Here is a 27,966-nt window from a genome sequence, read left to right as displayed (position 1 = left end):
TCAACTCCACCTCTGCCGGGGTCGAGAGTCAAGAGTAGGGGCTAGGGCCGACCCACCTAGAAGCAGCACGAGGACGCTGCCGTGAAGGGGAAGAGGGAGCCGGCCGCGCGGGATCCCAATCTAACGCCAGGTAAGCCACGCACCACCCGCGCCCCACTCCCCCACCTCCCGCCGACGCTTAGGGCCAGGCCTGCGGAACCTCATGTCCCAGCCCGGGGACACCGAAACCGACGGGATGTGAGTGCAAAGGAGCGGTTGTGAGTGGAGAAACCATTTCTGTCCTCGCTCGTCTGAGTTCGCGGTGTGGGACGCTGGCGCCGGCCGCGTTAGACAGTCACGCGCGCCCGGCTAGCGCGGGGAGGCCACGACGCGTGCATGCACTCCGCCAGGGTATCCCCGGCTCACGGGGGTTGCAGCTAGCATTTGAGGCCAAGGTCAACGAACTAATGGCTGTGACCAGCCCTGCCCCGTGTCCTGCGCCCATGGGGGAGCCTCCTTGCCAAGTGGACTGTGCCCCGGTCGCTACCAGGGCGCATCCAGTGGGAGTGGGATGACCCAGGCTGTCACCACCTGTGCGCCCAAATGGCCGTCAGGGAACTTGTGGAACGTAACGCTTATGCTATGCCGATTAGTGGCTGTTTGGCCTTAGACCGATACTTCACATCTGAACTCGTTTGCTCTCCTACGAAATGGAAATAATGCCCACTTCACTGGGTCACTCTGCTGCGTAAATGAGATAATGCACAAAGAGCCCATCCAGCGTGGTGCCTGGCACATAGCAAAGGCGCCATATGCCAGCGGTGGTAGAAGTGATTTGTCTCTGGGCAGTCCCTGACCACATCCTCCCACTTGCCTCTTCCAGGCTCTCTGTGTCTCCTAATTCTGTTTGATTAAAATCACCTTGCCAAGAAGGGCTGTTCAAGTTTCCAGGTGGAACGGTTATTTAACTTTTTCTGGGATCATTCATTGCGTTTTAGCCTTTTATCTGATGGGGGAATGAAGCCTTTAATTTATCAGTGGAGCTTGTTAGGAAGGAAGTTTTTGGAGCAGAGAGCCCTTCCCGGTTTTGAGGATCATAGCGGATGGCAGGTGCAGCCTGAGAGAGCGAGGTGGCACAACACTGGTCTGGGCCCTGCAGCTGGCACAGGGTGGTGCTCAGGTGTCTCCAGCAGTTGACCAGGAAACGCCTGGATGCCCGGAACTGGCGGGCAAAACACCAGGTAGTAGTGTACTTCAGCGTCACACTGGCAGGTGTGTGTTCTTGGCCAGGGCAATTAGCTTCAAAGTGGAACGTCAGCAGGAAGAGAACGGGGCTTTCACACAGGGCCGGACATGACTGATGTGCTCTGGGTATGGTTTTCAGCTGCAAGAGAGGAAAGGCAGCTAATTAGATGAGCTAATACTACCTGGAGATTTGGCTGACCCAGGTGGAGATGGAAAGAATCACAGCTTGGGGTAGGAAATTTTGTTTTGGTTTTGTTGCAGCCATCCTGACATAGGACAACAAGAAAAAAGATTTTTTTTTTTTAAAAAAATTTTCGTGTAATGTGTACAGTGGACTTTGCTGGCCCAGAATGCATCCCTGAACTTTATCCTTATCCCTGAGTGAAGCCCAAGGATGCGATTAGGCTGAGGATGTGATTAAGAGCGTGAGGGGCATTAGAGATAGGGTGAGAGTATTTGAGCATCATTGCTGGTAAGAAAATAAATGTTGAAAACACACTAGCCTATACATTTGGCTATGTCACTATATTCTCATGTCAAGCGGCCATGTCACAATGTAGTTTCATGGGTGCAGATGGAGCTTGGCAATTTTGTGGCCCGTGTGGAAGAGAGAGAAAGGACTAAACCGTCTCCTTTGGATGGACATCCCAGGCTTCTGTCAGCAAGTGGGGAAGAGGAGGAAGGTCTCTGGGGGGCAAAATGGGCTCCTGAAAGGGATCTGGACTCCCAAAGTTAATGGCTCAGCTCATCCAGAGTACCCCTGTGGAGTCCTTTCTGGGAGGGGAGAAGTAAAACGCCATCAGCCTGGATCTTACTGGAAGTGATGCTCGGTCCAAGCCCTTTCCCTCTCTGACAGTCTTGCAGGGCGAGCCCAGCATTCCTATAACTGCTTCCCGCCCAGTTACTCAAATTGCCCACATCTTAGCTGGCCCCACCTGGGAAGAAGACCAGGATGAATTTGAACCTGACATGAGCCCAAGTTATCAGCCACCGCTTCCCAGGACATGCTGCTGCTACTGCTGTGTCCATCTCGAGGACCTTTGCTACAGCCGTGGTTTTCTCCATTACCCACTCCGAATGCTGCCCCATCCCCCATTTTTTTTTTTTGGGGGGTCATATCTAAGCTTTCTCTAAATGTCACACCCAATATTTTGCTGTGTTTGAAATACCTCTCAGCCCTTTTTCCCCTTCTCTGGTCTAATTGCCTCTTTCATCTCTGCTTACCTGAACTGGTTTAATTTCCTTGAAACATGTCTCCTTGCGCCTAGTCTGTTCCTCTTCTACTCAGTTCACTTGCGACTCTGATCCTTCCTTGGTTGGCTGGTTGTTTTTGACGTCGGTGCTCCTTATTTCCTGTAGACTGAGGTCCCAAGCTCCCTAATTTGGAAGGCGGGGCCTGTAACAACCTAGCATCAGCGTGTTTCCAGTGAAGTGCGTCGTCCCGTCTTCCGGCTCCTGTCCACTCTAGTCAAATTGGGTTTCTCGCTGTCCCCAGCCATACTGTGCACCTGCTTTTTATTTGCCACAGTCATCCTCTACTTTTCTGCTTGGTGAAATCCTGCTCATGTTTTGGGATTTCTGTCAATTCTGTCAATTTGGCCGTAGATTCTTTCCTGTAACCTTCCTCTCCATTAGAAATGCAGTTCCTTCCCTTCTTTGGGTTCCAAGGTCCGCACACACTCCCTGGTCGTGACTTAACATGTTGAGTCATAATTACATACCCTTTCCCCTACCAGTCTGTAATCTTATGGAGAGACATCTCTAGAATTCTATAGGGCTTCCAATTCTCTGTTAGTGTTTCCCAACGTGTGTCTTAGAACACTAGTTCTGCTGGCTGTTCATAAACACCTCTCTAGAGCTTGTTGTGTTATAAATGCTGTTAGGAATAGTTCGCACATAGGTAGGTGCGGCTGTTGGTGTCCTGTGTTTCACAGATAAAATTGAGGAACTTGCTCAAGGTTCAAGCTAGTTAGTGGCAGAGCCACAGTCAACCCAGGCAGCCTTGTTCCAAAGTCCGCGTGCTTCCCTACCGCACCGCATCACCTCTCTGGTTAATAGGTATCATAGGATGAGAGTTTCAAGAAATGAAAGCACACCTTGCACTGGGCTGAACAAGGTGAACTAGGTAGGTCTTTGCTGCAGGGTGCAGAGCTGTCCCAGAGCTTTCCTAAGTGACTGCACATGGGCAGCTTCCAGGAGGATTGGGTTAACAGCACTCCTCATACCTTCTTGGCTGCCGAACTTATTTTTCCCATAGATTATCTTGCAGGGTAATGTCTGTAGAATAGAATTTGGAAAACATTACTTCAGATCAATGTTTCCAAATTCATACCACACTGTAAGTTTGTGAATTATTCAAATTTTAACCTGGATGGTTTTAATTATAGAGGGGTATGACATATATTTATAATCACGTTCATGAATGACAGGTCACCAATATTTCCTTGTCTGGCCAACCTGAGGGGCTGCTTGCCTGGCCCTCTCCTCTCAGGGCCAGGGGAGTTGAGTTGGGAACCTCCCCTTCTCTGACACCTGCTCTGCAGAGCGTTGTGTGCCAGGGAAGGCAGGCAAGTGGGTACCAACATTTTATTGCTACTGGGCAGAAGTTGAGGCTGCGAATGGCGATGTGCTGACACTGTGGGAGAGGCTGAAGGGGCACCCCCGGGGGGGATGCAGTCAGTAGGGGATAGAAAGCAGGCAGAGCTGGGCTGGCGGGGCATGGGGTCGTGGAGCTCCAGGTGGGTGATGACTGCAGCGTCAGCTCAGCAGAGCATTCTTCTCTTGCCAGAGCCCTGCCCCTCAGGCCCACAGAGGCCCTGTCCTCCCTTACATCTCCCCTACCCACCTACCCAGCCTCATTGTGTTCCTTGAGGGGAAGGCGCCCAGCATTTGTTTCAGTTCATAGTTTTTAAAGGTGTGAAGCTGTTGGTTGGATCCCATTTTGTAGACGGGGAAGAATGTGTCATAGTTGGGTGGTTGGGAAGCGTGACTCTGGAGCACTTGGGCCGCTTTGGTCAGCTCTGGCCTCAGTGGAGACATTGTTGTGTAGAAGCTTTAGGGAGCTTCTTGCCCTGTCTCCCACTGTCTTTCATCCTCCCCCAGGACAGCCGTTTAAGCTCCAGCAGGGCGATGGTGAGTCTGAGCAACGGTGAGCTCAGCTAAGGCAGAGAGTCCCACAGAACTGTCTCTCTGAGCACGTAATCTGTGTGGGTGCCCTGGGATGCAGTGTCTGCTGTGCAGGGAGAGAGGTTTGCCTGGACCATCCACTTGCTTACCTATTTTCCCTTATTTGGCAGAGAAGCTAATTATGGCCAAACTCTTAGAGGGAGGGGTATGACGTGTTAACTGTCTGTACCCACGGCCCTACCGGAATGCCTGCCATAGGGTAGCTCTTTAATGCGTGTTTTGGACAAATGAATGATTAGTGGCGTACACCCTCGCTCCATGGTAGCTATTGATGTGTTGGGACACAGAACTAGGATCCAAGCCCGTGTCCTGCATGCCTGCCGCCAAATGGCATCCCTGCAGCAGCAGGGACCTTGCACCTGTCCAAGTCTGTTTGAATGGCTCGGTTGTGCTGTGTAGGGCGGGAGCTGGTGTCGGCCCCATCCTGCCCCAGGCACTCACTTGCCAGGCCCAACAGGAGCTGCTGCGGGAGATGGGGGAAAGGGAGCAGATCCGCTTCTCAGGAATGCCTGAGTCAGGCCCCTGTCTCCATGGTTTCTGTTCATGTGGACTTAGTTCTAGGGCCCTTCTGATCTCTGAGATGTTAAACTTCTGTTGAGGGGCAGTCCCTAGATAGAAAATGTTCCCGAGTGGGTGCAGAAAGAGATGACGGGACATCTGAGGTGGCTTGACCTCACAGCAGGCAAGTCTTCCATTTGGGGCCTCTTAGCTGAGGAGCTTTGGGGCCACCAGGTAGAGCCTGCATAGGGGGCTCGCCGCAGTGGTTCTCCCTCGTTCCCACTCGCGCCCTCGGCCCCCTGCCATTGTGGCTCCTGACTTTCGCCAGGAGGTCTCTAGTTTCCACCCTCCTGAGCCCATCCACAATTGAATAAGGAAGGCTTGTCCCCAGCTCTGGCATGCTCACTGCTGCTTCCCAGAGTCTCCTCAACCAGCCAGCATGTTTGAACCCTGACTAGATGGCAGGTACTGTGCAAGGGACGGGGGATCCAGTGATGGATGAGACACAGTCACTTCCTTCAGAGAGCTCATGGTCTAGCTGAGGAGACAGACACATGTGACACGGAAACAGCACACCATATATAGCGAATGTTCTGCTGCATCGCAAAGAATGCGGGAAGCTAGAAAGGGGTGGAGAGAGGAGGGAAGGGGAGAATGACTCTGGAGACCGTAACAGTTTGCCACAGGGCTTAGGTAATGGCGAGTCTCTCTTAAGAGTCACCCTCTGCTAAAGCAATTACTTTTCATTTTTGTGCTTTTAGTAGCAAAATAATTTTTCTAAACTTCTGCATGGATCACCAAAGAACGAAAACAAAAGCATAGTGCCTGTGATGAATTGGGAGCAGAGTGAGGATGGGGGGTGGGGGTCGGATGCTCTCTGCCTGGCCGCATCTGTGTGCCTGCCCTTGTTTCAGAAGTGCGGCTTCTGCTGTCCCTGAGGTGGTCATACACCCATTCAGGTTGCTGTTGAGCACCACTTTGCCTTGGAAGGGCCTGGAACCTACAGGCTTGTTATAGACAAATCTACAGGTGACCTTGTCATTCCTGCCTTGGACTCAAACTGGACAGCTAGGCTTTTCTTTTGGGGAAGTGATGCCTAAATATAATACAGGTAGGAAGGGGTGGATTCGAGTGCGGAATCATTTCCTTTTCCTAGCGTGGGATGAGTTGGTGACTTCCTGGAGCTGTGTGGTGTGTGAGCCTGTAAGGGAAGGTGCCACTAGAGTGGCCAGTGTGTCTGAAGGGGAAAGGCCTGTTCTGGGACTTGTCAGTGCAGAGAGCTCTGCTGGAAGAACTGTACTTTCTGGTCAGACTATGCCTGTAGTTCCCCAGGGAACCCAGGGAGCTCTGTGGGGCTCTCTGCAGGTGGCTAAGCGGACACCTGCTGGGAGAAGGTGAGAGGCCAGGCCAGTAGAGGTGAGTTCAGCTGCCCTGTCTGTAGGTGTGGCTGTTCCGATTCACCTGCGGCCCGGCCTCGTGCTCACAGCGCCGTGGACCCTAAGCACATCATTTTCCGTGTATTGGCTTAGTTGATCCTCATGACAACCCCATGCGTTAGGTATTATTTTTACCCTCCTTGTGCTAATGAGGAAATTCAGGCACAGAGGTTCCCTGGGTAATTAGTGGTAGAGCTGGCATTCACATTGAGGCAGTCTGGCCTCCCAGAGAATGCACCTGAGAACTTTCTATACAGGGCACAGCAGCTTCATGAGAGAAGGATCCTCCAGTGTCTCACAACTGGGGATTCTTATGTGCGGCTTCTGCTGTAAGTGACCAGTTGGAGAACACTGTGTGTGTGTAGTTTGTATTAAACACCCTCCTGATGCAGGCACGTGGAAGCTGGTGCCAGGGTGCTTTGCTGACCAGTAGAGACAGGTTACAAGACATGGAGTGTTCCTCAGAAAGCAGCTCCTGCCCGGCAGATGACTTCCAGCTGCCTCGACCTGTCACTCTGTGCTGGTCTCCCAGCGGGCAGCCCCTGCTTAGGGAGACATGGGGGACTCTGCAATCAGGGCTGCACACCAACAGGGGAACGTGTTGGTCTTATTCCTCCTTCCCTGACTCAGTGCCCTCCTACCCATGATGCCCTCGGCTGTGTGCCCTTTACAGAAGGGGTGTGTTCTAGCTGGGTGCCTGACTGGCAAGGGAGGACTGTGAAGGGCTCCTCACAGGCAGGCAGCACCCGCGCCCAGGTCTCACGGACCGTGGGTCTCCCAATGTTAAGCGCTTCCCAGGTGGCTGCGCAGCACCAGCAGGTGCCCCCTCTCCAGGCCCTTGGCTTTGGCTGCCTTTTCCTGCTTCTTGGCTGTTTCTCTGCTCCCTCACTTTCATTAGAAGCTTCTTTTTTTGTGAGAAATTTATGAATAGGAGGAGGTTTGTGGTGGGAGAAGGCAGAGAATGGAAGAATTATTCTGGATTATCTGTGGGTTTTCATTAGCTGCTCTTTCTGTGCCTCATTACCAGGGATGAATAAGATTTGCTTCATAAAGGATCAGGATGCTTGTGCCATTTTGCAAGTAGAAGTTCAGGAGTTTTTCTCAGAATCAAACATTAAGCTAGAAAAACAAATCCAACATAAAACCCTGAAGCAAAAAAGGAATCCAACAGAAAATGCCATTCTGTTCAAACTTATGGCCTGCAGGAAAAATTTCAAAAATATTCCTTCAAAGGGCCAAGCAGCAGGCCTCCCGTTTAAGCGCTGCAACTGTTATAGGATGTCTCTCTCTCTCACATAGCGCTTTGAAACATTACCCTTCTCATCCTGCATGATCAAATGCCTTCTCTTGCTGCCTCTCATTCTGCGGTCCTGAATAGGGTGGCTATTGTTCTCCAGCAGAGCATGCTTTCACTGCCACATCATTCTGGCAAAGTATTGACACAAACCAGCATTATTCCTGGATCTGCCTTTCTCTTTGGTCCCCTTTCTTCTGGGCCTAAAGAGATCACATCCAGGAAGGCAGTCGGGTTTTGTAGGTTGGGGCGGACTCTGGGTGCCTCCTAGTGGGCTTTTTGGCCATGAAGGGACTGCTCTGTTCTGCCCCCCACGGTGCGTGGGTAGAGACTCGCCGTGGTCATGAGGCAGGGGGTGGACTTCCAGAGGTCTCTTGGCTCAAATGCACTCCGGAGAACTTTTGTTTCCAAAGTCAATTTATTGAATATTAAGTCATAAAGCCAGTGATATAATTTTAATGAAAAATATCCTGTATCACTCAAGACTTAAAAGAACAAAAATACCCCTTAGAAACACTGCTTTGAAAAATAATCACATTAACTTTACACACAACAAGTCCTTTCTTAAGCTTTATTTAAGAAATCGAGTACTATATAGTTCAATATATATAAGACACATCCAGTATTGTGTTCCTGATAGCAAGTGCATAGATTTTGTTAAGATATCATTTTCACTCAATAGAAACGTTTCATGGTCACATGAAGATAATATTCCCAGTGATTTGCCCAAGCATGAGAGAACAGAACACAGCAAAAATAGTGAACTACAACAGAGATGAAAAACAACAACAGCAAATTAGCAGAACAGTCGATTCCTGATAAGTGAATAAGCTGATTGTTTGGTCACAATGTTTTATTCACTTATCAGGAACGATTCACAGTACATTTATGTTCACTGTGTGTCCTAGCCTGCCAGCTAAGAGTCCGAGCCCATCGGGTGCGTGCAACTGCTGTGGGCTGGGCAGCGTGTGTGGCTTCCATCAGCAAGGCGGATGTTGATGGTGCTGCAGTATCCCAAGGTGGTCCTTGCATGGCACACGGATTCACCTTGCTCACACTGCAGCGGGGTCATACCGACTCAAAACTATGGGTATGAATTTAAGCAGGGACCAACTTGATAGTCATAAGTGCTTAAAGGAACTAGCATTTTCATCCCCTTCTTTGGAGAATTATTTGTTGCTTTAGAAAAGCAACAAAAACTGGCTTTGTCTTTCTCTTCCTTTGCTTAGCATGAGTATTTTGTCTTGTGCCAAAATGGTGGATCTATATACTTATAGATTTGAAAAATAAACACTTGCACCTTGGAAATAATTTAATCACCCCCCATACCTCCCAACATCCCCTCCCACCTCCCTAATAAAAAGAATTCACACCCTTAGCCATCCTTTCCCACTACATAGGCAGTGTGTTTTCAGAGGAGACTGCCGAAGGCTATGAGGAGACTGAAAGCAGAAGTGGTGGCAGGAAGTGAGCTCCATCCATGCAGGCTGGAGCTGGTGGCATCACCATCACTGAGGCGGCCAGCCCCGGGGAGGGAGCCTCCCTTCCTCCACCTCGCCAGGCCCCTCTGTTGTTGAGCAGACTAGAAAATACAATCTCGGGCCAGAGGGGCTGCTGCAACGAGAGGGTGAAGAGCCTGAGCACCTACTGGAAGAGATTTCACTGGCATCCAGAGGAAGGCTGCCAGGTGCTGGGTGGCCTGAGTCAGAGCTTGTGCGTCTGAAAATACTGGAAGGAGAGATAAGACAGAGGGAGCAAACATCGACGGAATCTTGTAAGAGCACTTTAAGAGCAATCAGATTCCTGAGCAGAGGCAGAACAGGGCCTGCGGCTTCAGTCTTTGAGGGCAGAGAAGGAACAGTTTTTGATAACTGGCCTTGGGGTGACAGTGGGGACGAGACTTAGGTTCATCCAGGAGGGAGTGTGTGGATGTGTATGGCATTATTAGCTTTTGTTTGGAAAAGGACAGTAAACTATGAAGACGACTTGAGTGTGAGAAACTTTACCTCCCCCTGGCTCCACCGGACTGAGGACAGCTTCCATTTGAGCCCTTGGAAATACTTCTTTTCTCTTCCGTTAGTGTTAATAATTAAAGCTGCTCCTGGATTCAATTAGCTTGTAGAAATAAATAATTTAAATGACTTTTCTATACATATCTTTTGACTGATGGCAACAAATAGACTTAAGTTTAACCCTTTTCACCGGCTAAGTTTATTTTTCTTCCCTGGAGAACTCACCTCTTTTAGAAAGGTGATTAGTGTCTAAGAAGAGTAGGACTGTAATGATGTGGGTTTGGCCTCGTGGGTGTAGAGAGGAAACCCCAGCAGCAGTTTGGAATGTATGTTAAGAACTGTGTGGATAGACTCATGAGGGCGGGGAGAGAAGGGGAAATTAACCTGTGTGGTCAAAAGACCGTAAAACACCTTGGCAAATCCAACCCCGAAGGCAGTTACTGAGGTGAACTGTAGGAAAAAAGTGTATAAATCTTGGAAGCAGGAGTTCACGTGGGCGGTTGTACATAAATCAAAGGTGGCTGGTGTGCAGTTTCCTCTTTACCAAATCAGATATTCACTTAAGTGGAATCGACTGTATCTTTTTACACAACATAGAGAAAAAAACAGATACGTGAAACAGTGAGGTGTGCAGATGTATCACCAACACATAATGACTACCAACAATACAACACGCAGAGAGAGAAACAAGTATTAGGAAAATGGTTTAATATTGGAGACAGAAGCAAAAAACTGCATCACACAATAACATACATTACAAAAATAAGTTTGACTGTTTCAACTACACGGTTATGTTCACAATGAGGACAGAAGAATCAGAAAAAACTTTGATCTAAACAGCAGAAAAGCAAACCCTAAAGTTTTAACTAATACATTTATCCACTTAAAGTGACTGAGTACTTCTAAATCTAATTACCTTATTGTGTAACTGCACAATACAGAATAAAAAGTGAAACTTACCGCTGTTATTTTAAGACAAAATTCTAATGCTAGGTATAAGCAAAGGGAAAAAAGAAATCAAGCCAAAGTTTTTAATTCTCAAAAGAAAAGCAACTTTCTTTCTATCAACCCGAAATCAAACTTGAAATCAGTCATTGTCAGGGGCCCACCAGAGCAAGCCACAAAAATTTCCATTTTTTTTTTAATCTCCAGTATAAAAAGTTCCACTGGTACAAAATGCGTAAGTACAATCAGTTGTAGAAATAGGAAAGCCTGCGTATGTTTTTTTTGGCTCAAATTCCATCAAACAACAAAATCCAAATGCATCAATAAAACAAACAATACTCAAATGGTCTTACAGTTTCCACTAGGTTGCATTAACTTTGGCTTTTCTCAGACGATATTTAAAAACTATTTTGTAATTCTAAACAAAATGATTATTAATCTACAAACATCAATTCTCACAGCACAAAAAAACATACATTTTTTGTATGACATTATTCAAAAAGGTAATGAAACTACAGGTTTTTTTAAAATTTTATTATTTTTTTAATTAGCACTTAAGATAATAAAAACAAACAGTAAAATGATTCCAGAGTAGCACAAGCCAACTATAACCCCTATGGTGAAAGAAAGATGAACTCGTTACGCCTTTGAGGACTGCCATTGTATCACAATTCTCTAATTTAGATTAAAAATGACTATTCTCTACACTTGATTAAAAAAAGCGGTTTCCCTGTGTGTGTTTTCTTCTGGCACAGGCCCTTTGCACCCTTGCAGCTTTTTCCTTTTGATAGTAAAAGATAAAGTGGATAGAAGGACAGTTTGTCTCTGTGAAAGGTTTGTTTTTTGGAGAAGGGCAAAAAAGGACTTTCCCACTTATGTCCTCTCTTTTGGTGACTTGTGAAGAAGGAACACTCGACTCAGAGGGCCCGTCCTGAGCCTCCTGTCCCCTGCTCAGTGTTTCCTCTGGGGGAGATGCATGCAGGTGGGTTGAGAGGGAAATGGGGAGGGGAGTCTGCTTCAGGAAAGAAATCAGAATTGTTTTTCATTGAGATTTAGGTAATTGATAAAGAGTTTCAGGATGAAATGGTCTTAGAAATTCAAGTGGCGGGCTCTTGTGTTTCCATGTATGTGTCGAGACACACCGTGTTCTCGGAGAGAGACAGGTGCAATAACGGTTGTTATTAAGCTGATTGCTGCAGGAAGTACAAAATAGCCCTCAGAGGATGAAGGAAGGCCCCAGCAGTAGTAAACACATGTGAGGATAATACAAATCATGTCACTGTAAGTGCATGTGCTATAAGAAGGAAACGTTTGTGTTGCTTTTTGTTTTTTGCATCAGTAGAGGCTAGTCCTTTCCATCCCAGGGCTATCCCATCCACACACACTGATCCTAACAGGGTGCTGAGCGGGGAAGGGGAGCTGAGGCCAAGAAGCTTCCAGGGCATGCCGAAGAGGAAGGCTGGAGCTTGAATTGGGGCTGTAGGTGTGACATTAGGATTTGTCAAGACAGCAAGGTACCTGTTCATAAAAAGTCGTATGGCACTTTAAAAAGTGGCAGCAGGAACTGGTGCTAGGTATTGGAACTGGTGCTAGGTATTTGGTCAGTACATTGTGATAAAGAACTGAGCTTTACTTAGATGGTCAGTCCCCTTTAAATGTGTTCAATTAAAAAAAACCAAAAAGGCTGGGAAAGGGCTATGGGCTTCTAACTCCAGACACCTGGTATATTCAGAGGTACCTACTGGGGTTGGAGATGCCCCAGCCTAATGGCTGATTAGAAATATTATTTAGGAGTATTTAAGAAACAGAAACAAAACCCCTCAAAAGACTGTCCTGCCACAAAGTCGTTTTACTGCAAGGTATATGAAAATATTCTAGACTAGGACATAGCACTAAAAAGCATACAGGATTGTTAGGTGCTGAATCTACCTCTGTTTTCCCTCAGGCTTTATCCAATTACTCGTTAAAACGGAAGAAGGAATTCTAGTAGCACATTAGGAATTCTGTTCCCCAAAATGAGAAATAATCAAAAGTAGTGTAGGATTTTTTCCCTTTAGATTGGCCTCGTGGAATTGTTTTCTTTTGGATCTTAACCAAAGAACAAAGTAGTCAAACCGAAACAACTTAGAGGATAGATGCAGGGGAAAAAAATCCAAATTGGAAACACCCCAAAACAAACTCAAATCATGACGGTATAAAAAGTTATCAACATTCCAGATAGCTCTGGGTAGAAAGGGTTAAAAGTTCAAAACTTTCTCACCTTAGAGGTTTCCATAGATTATGAAGAAAATACATGGTGAGGTTGCCTTCACAGCACTGATGTGCGGAGTGGTTAAAAAAGTGGGACATGGGCACTTATACAATGTCTTACAAAAAACATCAGAGAGAAATAACAAACAATAACAATTTCAGGCAACAAGACCACAGGATAGCAAGTTAACAAACTTTTTAACCTTTTTTTGTTTTTTGTTTTTTTAAATATTAGGGATTTATACAAAACACATAATAAAATACCCATGTTATCAAATTACTTCTCACAAGAAACACACTGAAGCTCTAGGAAGGAAGTACCTTTGGAATTTGGCACTATATATTTTCACTTTTTTTCTTTAAAAGAAAAAAACAGATCACATTTTGCTGAACACAAACACATCTAAATAGTCCACAATTAAAAAAAATGACATCAATGCTTCACAAGCCAACACAAAACTTATTCTGGAATAGGTTTTTTTTTTCCCCCTCACATGAAATTTTTTTTAAGCAAACAACTTTTTTTTTTGAAATTCTTTTTTTTTTTTTTGTATTAAGTAAACCAATTCTAAACTTGTCTTATCAACAAAGAACATTAAGACTCATGATGAAACCACAACTTAATTCACAGAAGCACCAACATAACACAGTTTACAGTAACCTTTCTCCTGTACATTGAAACAGTATAAAATATAGGTAATTTCATGTGCATTAAACCATGGATTGTCTAACTGTGAGTTCAGCAAAAGGTGACACAAATAGGTAGCATTTGCCCCAAAACAGGGTAAATATTTTTCTTATACTAATCTACAAAAAGTGGTTCTATATATATATCTTAATGAGAAAGTGAGCCACCTAAAATGGCCTTATCAAAAAACTTTACACTGCCTGAAAAATGTAAAAACTATTACAGACCTCTAGAGACTTAAAATCAGACAGTTTTTTTCTCAAACTGTTTTTGGAAGTAGTCTGTTAGAAACCAACATTCTGTGTCCCTGGACACATATTGCTATTGTTACCAGTGACCGGGAAGAATGCCAATCCCTGTATAATACTTTCAAGTCTGTTTTAGGAAAAGAAAAAAAAAGAAAGAAACGTTTTTGCCACAGGTTTTTTTTCTATAATGAATTTGTCTAATAATAAATTTCAGTCTTGCATGAATGCAGCAATGTTTTTCACATTGACTTCCCAGAATTCATAGCTAGATGAGGTCACATGCAAATTTCAAAGGTCAAACTAGATCAAAGGTCAGTAGGAGAACCAAATATGATGTGAGGTCAGAAAGACATCAGAAACAATGACGGGACGATGAAACTTTTTTTTGAGACGCCACAGGGACATGCTAGGCAAACGATGAACTAACGGGCATGAAGATGTCTAGGGAAAAAACAAGGAAGAGTAAAAAGTTACACAGAATCTATGCAGCAGCAACAAAATCACTTTTAAGGGTGCAGGAGAAAAACTAATGCAAATCTTAGGTCATTAGGGAGTCTCCGAGCCATTCACATAATTTGCATTTCTTACACTCTTTATCCACAGCACAATGAAACCCCAAGAGAATCCATCTGGAGAGAGTGAAAGGGGATGGATTCCGGGTGTTTTGGGGTGAGGGACAGGGGGAGAGGGTCCAGTTTCAACAAATGTGACATACGGGGAAAGTCAGACGACTGAACTGTAAACTAGATAATGGAAGTTACAAACAAAATCATCAGACAGATACAAACAACGAGAGGATAAAGCATGAACTTTAGGTCTAGGGTTCAACGGTGAAAAAAAGCCCATTCCTAGAACAATTCCTCTAGAGACTACTTCAGAAGGTTCTAGCTAGACAGAGAACTGCTCTTTAGGTACCCAATAAGTTAACAATAGGCAATAAATAACTTCCATTATTTCTGAGGCAGTAAAAATTTTGTATAAAAATAGAAATGCTTTTTTACAAATAAAATTTACAGGCCTGTGGCTTTCTTTTTTATTTATGTATTTATGTATTTATTTATTATTATTAAATTTATCTTTCAAGAAACATCAAGTATTTTCACTCATTTTTATTTTTAAACCCTGTAGCTTTAAGAAACAGATCTCTAAATCTTTTTGTACATTAATCCTTTCTAAAAACTAAAATAAAACAATAACAAAATAGACAACCAGTGTAATCATTTGACCAATAAATGTCATGTTTCTTTGAACCCTAAAATAAAATCCTACTTAGTAAAACAAGCCGATGTAGTGGAAAGACGTGTGGTTGGAGTAAGTGCTTCTCCTGGCTTCTCCCTCTCCTAGGCCACCACGTTAACCTCTAAGCACCGGGCCCTCCCTCCGGGGGCGGGCGCCGGGCAAGGAGGGGTGAATTCTCCAGGCAGTGCTCTCGGGGCACCAGTGGTTTCAGAGTTAGAATTGCACATTAGCGTTTGTTTGCCTTTTAAATTCTCAAGATGCCATTTATTTGTGTATATGCTTCTCTTTAAAAAAGCAAAAATGAAAAAAATTAAAAAAAAAGGTAAAAGGAGATTCAAATTGCAAAACAAAGGAGAATACAGTGGCACAACTGGAGAAGGAATTTACTCAATAGAAACAAGGTAGCCCAAGTTTTAATTATGGCAAACTGGGTAGGGGAAGTGGGTGGGGACATGGAGGCCTTATTGTAAAAATAACCGTCTCTCTTGGTAAAAGTTGGCAATGTGGTCCTCCTCTGCCTTCCCTGTTGAGACAGGCTGGCTCGTGGGACTTACCCTAAGAAAGCTAAAATGAGAGCAGGGAGCCTCTGGGGTTAGGATCAGTAAGGTTTGCTGTCGTTTTTGGAACGCTTCAGCTGCACCTTCAAGCGTTTCATGCCGATCTGAAAGCCATTCATAGCCTGGATAGCAGCTTGTGCAGAGACTGGATTGTCGTAGCTAACAAAACCTGGAAAATACCGAGACAGGGAGTCAGGCTGGAGAGGCAGCCCAGCAGAAACCAGAAAAGGGGGCCGGGGCTCTGGGGAGGGCTGGAGAGCCAGCATGAGGCGCCAGCCCCACGGGCCCAGCACAGCTCTGCCGAACTGATGGCGAGTCCACCGTGAGTGGCTGATGGAACGTGCCCACTGAACAGCTGTGGAGCAGCTGGCTGGACTGGAACTGTGGCATCATGGAGCACACACCCCGCCCCAGAACACTGAAACCTCAGTTGTTTGGCTGAATTCAGTTCCACTTATTGAACTCGCTCAAATCATTGTGTTTCAAGTCCTTTAGTATCTCTCCAAAAGAACCCCAGGTCCATATATGCTACTCATACAAGCAGTGGTGTAAATATTTAAGGGCTGTGGGGGGCCCCTAGGGGCTCACGTGTCCCAGCCAGGTGAGGCCAACAGGCAGGCTCGGGAAGGGAAGGGCTGGAGAACAGCAGATACTGCCAAGCCCCGGCCTCTCACTCCAGCTCTCCATCGTCCGTCACACAGAGCCTACACCTGTTTGGCTGGAGGATGGGTCAATTAGCGAATAAACCCTAGAATAACTCATACTTGATTTTTACCCACTTGGAGTTATTACCAAGGAGACTAGGGAAGTGCTGGGCCTTTCTCCTTATCTCACTTTCCATTTCCAAAGCTCCAGTAAATTCAGCAGAAAGGAAATTGCTCCCTGGCATCTCCCAGAGTCTCGGGGATACCCAGTCAACGGCTTAGAGCTTAATCATCTGAAGAGAGGTCCCCATTTCTTACTCTGTAGCAACAACCGCCACCAAAAACAGCAGGGAGGGCAAGCTTTTGAAAAAGAACTGCAAAGACCCAGTGACAAGAGGATCTCGGTCCCAGAGTCTGTTCCAGCACTGGGGGAGGCGGCAGCAGAGGTACGGCAAGGCTGTAAAGGGTGCTGATGCAAGTGGTGACAGGAAGCTATTGTTCTGATTTACATTTAGGTCTAAACGTCAGCTGTTCAGAAGGTTCTATGCTGAGCACCTCTATCCATCTGCTATTAAAGTTAAAGAGAAAATTCCTTTACAAACTAGAGGAGGAAGAAGAGGACATGACTTTTCTGCACAGTTCTCAGCTGATAAAAATGGGCATGTGGCATAACACTGAGCAGCTTTTCAGAGGCAGGCTGGATTGCAAAGTGGCTGTTTAAATTTTTATTAAGTCTCATTCCCAATAAATGTGATCTGGGATCCAAGAGTTTTGCTCTGACTTTCCTTTCCCTCTGGGTACTTTACCAAAGAACAGCAAGATAGTTACAGAATGGAAGTGGACAAAGGTGAGATGGATAACAAACCCTGGCCAAGAACTAGGAAGGAACAGGGCACCACCTTACGACTGGCAGCCCTAAGAAATGCGGCTGGCTCACCGAGCAACCTGGGTGCTATAGCATTTCACAAAAATGGAAACCAGTCCATCATGCTCAAGAATCATCTGCTGACACTAACAGCTATGGTTTACGTCAGTATGAGCACATGGTTAAGGAGGTTGTAGGCTGACAAACAATCTGTTTTCAAGGAAGTAAATATTTTCTCAAATCAAATCATGAAGCAGAATTCCCTTCCAAATAAACCTAGAATATTGTTTAGCTGTGAAAAACACAAAAGTCTGCCTCGAAGCCTTGTAAACCGTGTAGGGAAGCCTCCCTAAAGTAGGCTCCTGCTCAAACACACCCCCCCCATAATGATTTGATTTGCATATCCCTCTCTACTGAACTGTCACAGAGGGGTTTATACAGTTGCCACAGCAGCAGCCTAATGGGTTCCGGCTGACAGCCTTGCTGCTAGGGTAGCGTGGTGACTGTAAGTGGCTGACATGCGGAGTCCTTTAACGGTGCCTTCAGACCTTCCTGGGTGATAGCACAAATTAGACCTTATGATAATAGAGTTTTAGAAGCCAAAACATTCTCTTTGAACTGGTTCCTCATTGCCAGCCAGTGTTAAGTTTGAGAACCACCCTCCCTTTGCTATTTTCCTTTATAGCACACAATTCTGTGTGTTTCCTCCAGCCCTACCTACCTAACTGGGTTTTATGCTGTTACTATTTCCCATCGGCATGAATTATTAAATTGCAGGAGTGATTAAAGTGAATATTCTAACTCAAACTGGGCCCTGAGCTTGCCAAGTAATATATACTCTGAACATCCTGGCCTGTAAACTGCTTTGGGGGCCAATAGGATTTGAAAAATGAAGGAAGGAATATATTTAATGAATGCTGTTGTCCTGGTGTAAAACATCCGTCCACTCTGCGAGCATCCCTTACTCCCTAAAGGAGCGAAAAACACCACAGGAGGCAGAGTCCAGACTGCTCGAGGAAAGGGGCATGGCAGCTCAGGCTCTGATAACAGCTGCACACCTCTGGACTTCACATTCATTCCCACAGCCCCCGCCCCAGCCCCTGGACTCCACATCCATTCCACTCCCCGACTGTGGCCCTTCAGATCCCGTCATGCAGCGCGCTGCGTAACCGTGAGATCTGTCAACCGCTTATCCCGGGCACGTGGAGCTGCGATCACGCAGCAGCCTGAACACATGGGTGTGTTGGTGCTGATGAATGGCTGGCTGGCTGTGAAAATGTCTTTGTGTGTGTGTTACATCAAGGCCAATAAGCCCCCCAATATGGTGTTGCCCACCACCATGGTGTCTGAATTGCACTAAACCCAGAGGGGTAAGGAATTAGTGGGAAAGATTAGCTAAATGTGGTTTGATTCCTTAACAGTATAGTATAGAAGATTACCTAATGTATGGGCATCGACTTTAATTTCCCAGAGCCTTCCTTTCTTTGCCCAAATCTGCTTACAAGGATCCAGAAAATCAGAGCCCACCACCACGTGGGGAACGCCCTATCCTGACTGAAATTGTCTCACATTTTCCTTCCCATGACTCTTCACTTGGGAACCTACTGCCATATTCTAGCTTAGTTTCTTTTGCATACCAAAGCACTTGCTCAGATTGGTCTGTTTGTCAATGAAGACTTTAGCAGAGATAACATTTCCAAAAGGCATGAACATCTGCAGAATGTCCTGGTCTCCAAATTCCTGTGGAAGGTGGTAAATAAAGAGGTTTGCCCCCTCTGGACCTAAGGAGGAAAAAAAAAGTCAGAGTAAGGTATCCCTTGAGTCTTAGTTTCCAAAGTCCCTTCTTAGGAATACTTTAACAACAGGTAGGCTAAGCATTTAGCTTTCTTTCCTACAAAGAACAAACAAACAGATGGATAAATGTCAAGTGCTGGAGCGCTTTTCAGGAAAGCAATCATCCTTCAGATTTTCCTGATTTCCAGAGATGCTGGCTACGAATGGCTTCCTTTTCACTGACAGCCTTCTGTGAGTCACAGGTACTACTGCCCCTTGGCATGCATTTCAGTCACCTCTTCATGGGGATGAAGGTGACAGTGGGCAGAATGGGGGCAGGTAATCTTGGCATGGGTTTTTCCTGGGTGGCCAGATTTTCTCAGGTACAGACAGACTCTGAGAAGAAAAAAAGGGTGGTGCTCTGTGCATTCTAAGCAAATTGTAACAATTTAGAATGGATGTAGCAGTAATGCTGCTCAGATTTCTCTATCATTTGCCTAGTTATCCAGCCAGTTTTGATTTGCCAAATCTCTTAACACACAGTCTAATAATCATCTTTATTAGAAATGACTGGCAATGAGTCAAGACAAGGAAAGAAGGTAGCCTGAGTCTCACGACTTTGAGAGGAATGACTCCCCTGGGCGTTAGCCTTGGAGATGAGTGCAGTCGATGTAAAAGCTAGGCAAAGACCAAGGAAGCCAAGCTCTGCCTGTCCACCTGTCCTTTCCCAGTAAACACAGGCAGCAAGGGCAGCATGGAGATCTTGGCCCCGCTGGCTGGAGAGGTGCGTGCTCCTAAGCTCCCCTCGCTTTTCCTCTCCTGACTCTCCCCCACCCATATGAGCACCATTTGAAAGTTAAAAGCAGCACAAAATGGGATAAATATGAGCTGAGGGACATGAGGGCTGACTGTTTCTTGGGCATTCCAGGCATGGAGTCTTCCAAGGAGGGGCGCTCACAGAACTGGTGGGGCGACTTCTGCAGTGGGTCGGGAATCCTCAACTGGCCTTCGCAGGAGAGGAACGGGCCTGCCTGCCCAACTAGGCAACCCCAGGGGATAGCTGCACTGGGGTACCTAAATGTGGGAAGGGTGTCTGTGGCATGAAGAAAACTAAAATGGGGATAAAAAGAATTTTGTAAAAATGTCAGACCAAGCTTCTTCCCCTGCCTCCACAAGATACATCACAAGAAAGTATCCTAATGATTGGGACTTTTCACAAAGAAAACTTCTTGAGGCAAACTATGGAAGCCACAGCAATGAAGTATTCCTTTCTCATTTAAAAGTGTGTCTTCATGACTACTCTAACTTTCCATACTGCTTCCATTTCCTTGGACATATCCATATTCTAGAGCATGGGAAGGAGTCTATTTTAAAGGGACACGATTGTAGGGGGGGCCTTAGGTCCCCAGATGTTTTCTGGTTTTAAGAGAATCAAAATTTAACATGAAAAGATGCAAAACCCAAATACTGGAAAGGGATGGTCTGAGTGCTGCTGTGTGTGCTCATCCTCGGTGATATGTTTGCTGGTCAGATGTGGTGCTACCAGCTTTCACGTTCCTACTGCACAAAAGATCCAAATGCATGAATGAGGGTTACTGGGCCCCAGTTGGAACTGTGAAGTACGCCTCACCTCCTGAAGCCGGGGAGAAAACAAGAGTTTCAGTGCACATGACAGATGACTGGGTATGCCTGAGTAATCCTGGCTTTTAGAACGTTGCTCGTGCTGAATGTGTCTGTGCCCAACAAAGAGACCAGTAAACACACACAAGTAGGTTTTGTCCTTTTGCTTCTGATCTTCCCAAGAAAAAATGTCAGCAGCATCTCTTGAAATAGATCCCCCAATTTTTCCATCACCAAGAAACAGTTTGGTTTTGTATATGCCCTGAGTTTTTAATCTTAAAATGGGAAAAAAAATTTCATATGGAAAACCTCCCTTGTATGCAACTAAGGTGGCTGAGATGAAGAGGAAAACATAAAACACCTTTTTTAAAAATGGGATTCTACCTGTGTGTCATCGCTCTTCCTTTAGAAGTGGGAAACACCTGTTCACAAGTCACCCCTTCATCAGATTTCTCCCCGTGCACGTTACTGTCACTGGTTAGATTCTCTGTTACACTCACTACTGGTCCTGGTTGTTGGGGTGTTCATGTTTTATCTTTCTCACAGGGCACTTGGTCTGGCATAAAGCACTGGGGACGTTTGTAGGAACAAAGCTGTACGAGTACACCAGCGTCCCCATTCCTCACGGGACTCGCCTCCTGCAGGTAATGGACAGAGGCGGGCCGTCAGAGGCTCACTTCCTGTCTGGGGAAAAACACACCAGGTCTTGCAACCTCGGACAGAACTGTGGAGTAGAAAATCTGGAATTCATCATTGTTATTATCTTTTTGCTCTGCCTGACATCATTTGCTTTTAAATTTATGTTTTACTTAAAGTAATATGAAGATGGTTTAAATTTCTTGAGCACGTATTAACTGGGAGAGAAGGGGATCAGAAGAGAGGTATGAGAAGGTGGGAGATGATTCCAAAGAAACACTGAACAAATCAAAAACCCGAAAGCATGCTACTGAAAACGCACACACTTAAATCAGAGGTGGACAGTGGTTATTTTGGGCAATTTTACCTTAATCTCAGAAGGGGAATTACTGCACTAAGCAGTAACCCCTAAAACTCAAGGCGAGAAAGTTGAGGGCATTGAGCTCAGGTGAAACCTCGGAAACATGTTGTTTCAGGGCCCAGACTTTATCCCTAAACCGCTCCATAGTTTACTGGAAGGTCCTGCTCTGTAATGGAGAGGTGGCCACCATGTGGGGAACTGGCCTTCTGGCCTCTGTGTGAGGATATCATTGTCCTACAGGGTCCTGCTCTCTGCCTTCATTTGTCACCATGGTACTCAGACCACAGACAAAGGAACACACACAGGCCTTTCCTGGGGAAGACAAGTGATGTTTATGATGTAGGGGCTCTTTCACAAGCCTGGGGAACTACAGCTGTCTGAACACCTGTGCATGTTTCAAAAGCCTATAATAATAGTCACAGCTAAGAGTAAAGACAAGTTGACATAATGAAAAGTAACTTGGACTTTCATATATTTTTCATTTTAAAAGTGATCTCCATGTTATTCATACAAATAAAAAACCTTTTCTTTCCTTTTTCAAAAAAAAAAAAAAAAAGTAAGTATCTTTTAAGCTGTGTTCTCTTAAAACCCACTTCAGACAAAGCAGTTTGGAACTATGGGGTGAGGGTAAAAGAGAAGGGAAAGAAACTTAAAAAAATCTCCCTTAGTGCTTCTCTATTCTGGCTTTTTATTCCATATCTAACCAAGTCAGAAAAAAAAATCATTTAGCAGATTTTGCTCTAAAGGAGCTTCAATTAAGGAAGAAGGAATCAAAAGGAAGAATGACCAATGATCCTATTTGGTCTTACTCATGAACCATTTCATAATTAGCTTTAATTTATTCTTAGCATTAACTTCCTGGAGTTTATTTTCCTTTACTGGCAGAGAAGCAAGGCAATCGATCACTTACTTGCTTTCCCTGAAGACCCCCAATTAAACAAAGACCAAGGCAATCCTAACCGTGCACTTTATCATTCACCTGAAAACCATCACCTACTGAGAGGCAGCCACACACTCACAGGATGTGTGGACTCGAAAACCCTGGCAAACACAGGACAGAGAGTGTTTCACCCTACAGAAGCCAGTGGCCATCCATCCCCTTCCACCAACAAGTAGTTTCTGTGTCGGGAAAAGGTGATGGTCTGTGCTGACTTGGGAAAGGGAAGTCGCTGGGAATTTTTTATAGGCAGCAAATATTAAGTAGTTGATGGGAAATTAATAGTTTATAGAACTTAATTATGGGAGGGGGGTGAGCAGTGAGAGGCTATTTGGGGATTGCAAAAAAGGTGGTCAACTTTCCTGGACTTAGATCTGCAGAAATGCCATAACCCTTCAGAAGATGTAGCTGGGGGAAAAAATGAAAACCATTTATCTACAAAGCCAGACTGGTATATAAATATACAATGGACAAGAACTTCATCTAAAGAGATGGATGAAAAATTAAATTAGAAGGTAACTATAAGACCAAGTGAGAAAGACTGAAATAAATAGGATTTTGCTGTTGTTTGAGAGAGAGGGGTCTGTGTTCCCTGACTGGAGTGCAGTGGCTAGTCACAGGCATGACCATGGCTCACTGCAGCCTCAGCTCCTGGGCTCAAGCGATCTTCCCATCTCAACCTCCCAAGTAGCTAGGACTACAGGTGTATGCCACCATGCCCAGCTTTCAGGTTTTTTTGTTAAACACGAATAACACATACAACAGCTGCTTTCTGTTATGACATGGGTTCAGTTTGATACCTTTTAACCGTGCTCTAGAGGCCAGTGCTGCCAGTTGGGCTGGGCCCTGCCTGGGGCCAAGGCGGCACCTACCTTCCTTCTGGCTGCCCGCAGCGCTCTGCTGCTGCAGCAGGCTCTGGCTGTACAGAGTGGGCAGCGCGGCGGCTGCGTACTGCTGAATTCCTGAGTAGGCCTGGGTGAGGGCGTCCATGGTGCCAGCCGTGCCATTCGTCAAGCCTGTGGCGCCAAGTCCTCCATTCAGAGCCGCCATACCTGAGAGCATTTGAGCAACTTTACAAAAAACCCAACAATAGAGAAGAGAAACAGCACTTATTCATTAGTGCTTTCCAAAGGAAGTTAGAGAATCATTTGACACAATACAACAGCAAGTACATGCAGCTAGCACACAATTACACCGACAGGAAACTAAAAATAAAACCATGAAGAAATAAATCATGACAATGGGGGAAAATGACCTAAGCCATGAGAACCCTCATTCCCTAGGCCAGTGATCCAAATGCACTGTGGCACGAGTGAGACGAGACAGCTCAATGCCATGCAGCGTGCTACTGGCAAGTACTGTTGTTATCTTTTGGAAGTAAAAGCCTTTTGCTTCTGGGAGCTTAGGAGCATGTTAAAAAAAAACCTTAGTAGCAGAGGCCTGTAAAATATATACACTGAAATCCATTTATTGGGCTTTTTAAGGAACTACGGGATGGCTTGCAGGGCTGAGGAGGAAAGGATGAAATAAAACTTTTTTCCTTTAGGCCGTGTGATGAGATGGAGAGGACAAGTTCTGTACTCGTGGAACCAGTGGACCTGCAGTTCCAGGAGTTACAGTGTGGGAAAACGGGCCTTCTAAACAGCTGAATGATGATGCCAGGGACTGCGACCTTAGGAGTCAGTAGCCTGGCTGATGAAGAATTGAGGCACAGAAGAAATGTGGACCTTTCCCACAGTCGCAGAGAGCTGAAGCTACTCATTCAGTATCAAAGTGGTTCAGTTTTCAGCAGCAAATAGTTATTCTGTGCGTGCACCCATGCCCAAGTGGCGACGGGGGTTTCGGCCACTGAAAGAGCTCCAGGTCATGTTTTTCAGTCAGCCGGAGACAGAGGCGTGTCTACAGGCTGGACCTTGGCTATCACCTGATGGGAACGGGATGGTGGCCAGTAGACTCGATTTCTCCCCTTGTATCCTGGCTGCTCTTTGGCTCTACTGGGGTTGCTGACTGTCACATTTTCCCTGAATACTGAGTCAAAGCCAGCAACACTTTATAGAGTGCTAACTTTCATATCAACTCAGGAAATGGAGGAGGGGACATCACAATTGCCTCTGGGTCCCTTTATGATCACAATTCTTTAAGAAAAGATCTGTTTCTGAGAAGAACTTACTGAAAACATTCATGAAAATCGCAGTGAAAGTAGGGCTATAGATTGGATATACAAAAACAGCAAGAATGGCTAACTGAAAAAATAGGTAAGGAGTCTAATGACGATGGAGGACAACTAAGGTAAGGCTGCCTGGAAACACCAGGGAGTCCGGCAGCAGAGTGACCTCCACACGCCCAGCATGCTGCTGCCCTAACGGAGCAGGTGGGGAATGTTCTCTTTACGCCACTTGTGCTTCTATTTGGCCAACTTCGCCTCTTCAATTAAAAGGACACGTGTAAGATATGAATTAGGCCATGGCTTAACAGTGGAGGACTGTCGTTGTGCCTCACCTCGGGTATTCCTGTGCTTCTCAGAACAGACACCGAGCAGGGGTGGCGAGGTGAGTGTGAATGGCGCGAGAATGGAGGAGCAGCCTCCCGAGTGCAGGCTCAGCTCAGAGGTGTTGCCAGCTGAGGCCCTGCTGTGTCTACTTTTGTTTCATATTATGAAGGGGTCTATCTATTAAGAAAATCATTGAGATTTTCATTAATGTTTTCATTGGGTCATGCAAGTAAAAGCTGTCCAAAGAGCTTGGATGCAGACTGTCCTAATTACTCTAAATGATCCCTCGGACACCAGCAAATCACAGCCACCTCCTTGCCACTGTGCTTGCCCTCTGTCCCTGTTACTGTGGCCACCAGAGGACTGGAGAGTCATTTCTGTCTTCCTCCAGTGGTCTTATTTCATCCTCATCTCCCACTATTTATTTGTGTGATGCAAAGGAACTTCCGTGTTTTTGAGGTAGGTGAGAGGGGTATGTACAGTAACTCGGGAAGGGCCAGACGCCGCTGATAAATTCTGTTGGTCTCACTTTGGCCAGGCTGTTAACAGGTGCTGTGGATTATAGATGATCGAGCTCTGGGCACAGTCCTTTAGAAACGCAGATGCCTGTGTGGAGGAAATTCTGGCAGGAGAAGAGTGGCGACTCGCCGCTCTGCTTGGATCTCAAGGCATGAGGTTCTGGGAGTGACTTGCAGCCTGCGAAGCCACGCGGGCGTTGCTGCCAGACGAGGATGGGCTGAAGACAGCAGCTCCTCTCTGATGGACACCTCCAGGTTCCCATGGAGGGGTGGGGAGCATTGCACCGCCATGATGCCTTGTCTGCTGAGGGTGGGAGTTTTCAGGCCCTGTCATGTGAGACCCACAGGGGCTCCTTCCTGCGATTTGCAGCCTCCATGACTTGGCTTCTCCAGAGCGCCAGATACACACGAGGCATTTTATGGCAGTGGTCACTGGGACCCAACTCCCTTCTCTGTACACAGCTGGTTTTGAATTTCCAGGTCAGAAAAATTATCCAACTCTCTCTTTTGCCAAAAATGTTTTTCTCTTACAGGGCAGAAGCAGAATGCAGCTCCTGCTCTTGAAATACTGGATGGATGTTTCAGAGGGTATTGTGAGGCTTGGAGCTCCAGCCAGTGACGTTCCAGCCATATCCTTCTTTCCTGGCTCCACTTCACAAAGGCTGGCTGTGCCTCTGGACTACACCTCAGAGCTAATCTGCTTTCTGGAAGGGTCGTTTTTACTTCTGCTGGTGCTGTGCATGCAGGAGACAGCTGTGGCCGGCCCTGTTTTCCTGGGGAAGGTGGGGGGTGGCAGAGGCGGTACCATGAGCAAGGGATGCAGATGCTCAAGGGGGACGAGTCAGGGGACACGGGGAGGGTTTGGCCTATTCAGCCAGGGGCTCGCCTCCTCCATGGTATAAACATCCATGTGAACAAAAAAGTTCTAATAAGTACCAGCACACTGAGAATATTTTAAACTACAACTATCATGGAAAATCTGGGAGGGTGGTTTCTAGGTCCCGGGTGGAAAAGTAGCTGAAAACATGGTAGGATTTGAAGAACAATCAGAGGCAGCATTCCACCTCTGAGAACAGTTCCTGTGAGTCACCTGATGTTATTCTAGGTTAATTCTATCACAGACAGTGTTTGTCAACCCGGCTGTGGGTACTTGATTTCCTCTAAAAGCTCTGGATAACAGAAGCAGAGCTGTGAAGAAAGTTACGTTGAATAAAATGCTTCCACTTAAAAGAATAGGGCTTTTCCTTGAAATGGCCCAATGGATCAGCCGTTTCCTCTCATTTATTTTTATCATCTCCATTCCCATGCATGCTATTTAGACGAGGAAGGCTGGAAGCAAGTGACAGGTGTGGCAGTGCTCGGCAGGGAGGCCTCTGCACCTGGCCCTTCGGGAGGGCCGGCATGCAGCCTGACAACTGAGTGCCTTCTGCCTCATTCCTCTCCAGAGGCCCTCAGTCTACGGTAGAGACCCAGGAGCTGGGAGATGCTGAATTTGTTAACATGGCACAGAAGGACTAACCCATAAACATGAGCATGAATGTTTTTTGTTGGGGGGACTAAGGAGATGACACTGAAAAGGGGAATCACAAGCCAAGTGCCACAGCAGACCACACTGACTGCAAGCTGCCCTGCTAGGCTTTATTCCAAATCAAAGAAAAAGGGAGAAGGTCTTAATATTCTCACAGATTTGTAACCACTTCACTGGGGTAAGTTTTTCCTCTGTATAGATGACGGATTATCCTTCTAAGCTACAAGCTGATAAATGAGAAGCTAAATATAAAATCTCTAGAACTAGGGTAGATGAAGATGTCTCTATGTACACTGGGTGTCACTTATATACCTGCCTGTGTTATTAAGGGCACACACATTGTGTGGGGCTGTGGAAACTATAAATACTAGGAATACAGATTAAAACAGTAATTTCACAATGCAAGTAGTGCCAAGCCACAAAAATATGCCCGGAGCATCTTCTCACGGAAAATATTTTCATAGACGCTTTTCACCAGGCATCTGCAGCTGATTTTCTTAAAACAATCATAATTTTAAGCACTATATGGTAAGCCATTTGGAAACCATTCGCATTATGCAATAAAACAAGGAAAAATAAAGATGCCACTTGACATACACTGAAACACATAAAATCAGATACAGACTCTTGGGTGGAAAAAGTGTGTTCTTCACCTTAGTTCAGATGTTAATATATAAAACATGCTCAGGGAACCCTGAAAAAATCCAGAGGTGAACACTCTGATGGTGAATCACTTGTGTTCCTTCTTCTGATCTTGATGATTCTTACATTTTTAGGGTATTGTACTGTTTTTTAGCCCTTCGATTCATTAATGTATAAGGGAATAAAAAGGACATCCAATTCAAAACAGTATAATTTAGCTACTTGTCTACTGACCAAAAACTTCATTTTTTGGGAGAGGTGTTGGGCTCTTGAGCAGGAAAGAGGGTAAAACGTAGGCTCTGGTGAGTCATCTACCTGCTTTCTGGCTGGCTGCTGTGTCAGTGGGAAAGAGTTGGCTCTATTCAGAAAACCTG

At 45.8% G+C, this 27,966-nt stretch overlaps 1 protein-coding gene and 1 long non-coding RNA gene across 23 annotated transcripts in view; one reads left to right on the top strand and one right to left on the bottom strand.

Annotated features, from left to right (window-relative positions):
* The first annotated feature begins 34 nt into the window (after positions 1 to 34).
* Positions 35 to 27,797, top strand: LOC112632108. The gene is made up of 3 exons (XR_003121256.1): positions 35 to 130; positions 21,026 to 21,123; positions 25,443 to 27,797. It is a non-coding gene; the product is annotated as an uncharacterized LOC112632108 (long non-coding RNA).
* Positions 8,176 to 27,966, bottom strand: part of CELF2 (CUGBP Elav-like family member 2) — an 871,667-nt gene continuing 851,876 nt past the window's right edge. For 6 of the 22 annotated variants that reach the window (XM_025397808.1, XM_025397812.1, XM_025397813.1 and 3 more), the window contains 4 exons: positions 23,286 to 23,465; positions 18,724 to 18,867; positions 15,575 to 15,746; positions 8,195 to 14,222 (listed from right to left, as the gene is read on the bottom strand). In XM_025397808.1, coding sequence (XP_025253593.1) covers positions 15,619 to 15,746; positions 18,724 to 18,867; positions 23,286 to 23,465 — 452 coding nt within the window. In that variant the 3' untranslated portion in view covers positions 8,195 to 14,222; positions 15,575 to 15,618. Of the gene's footprint in view, positions 15,747 to 18,723; positions 18,868 to 23,285; positions 23,484 to 23,772; positions 23,815 to 27,966 lie in introns of all 22 variants that reach the window. The other 16 variants (XM_025397817.1, XM_025397806.1, XM_025397811.1 and 13 more) reach the window with 8 other exon arrangements.

The sequence above is a fragment of the Theropithecus gelada genome, chromosome 9 (assembly GCF_003255815.1).
Source record: "Theropithecus gelada isolate Dixy chromosome 9, Tgel_1.0, whole genome shotgun sequence".
In the NCBI taxonomy this organism is placed as follows: domain Eukaryota; kingdom Metazoa; phylum Chordata; class Mammalia; order Primates; family Cercopithecidae; genus Theropithecus; species Theropithecus gelada.
Note: the sequence above shows the minus strand (reverse complement) of the source record. Positions and strands in the feature narration are given on the sequence as shown.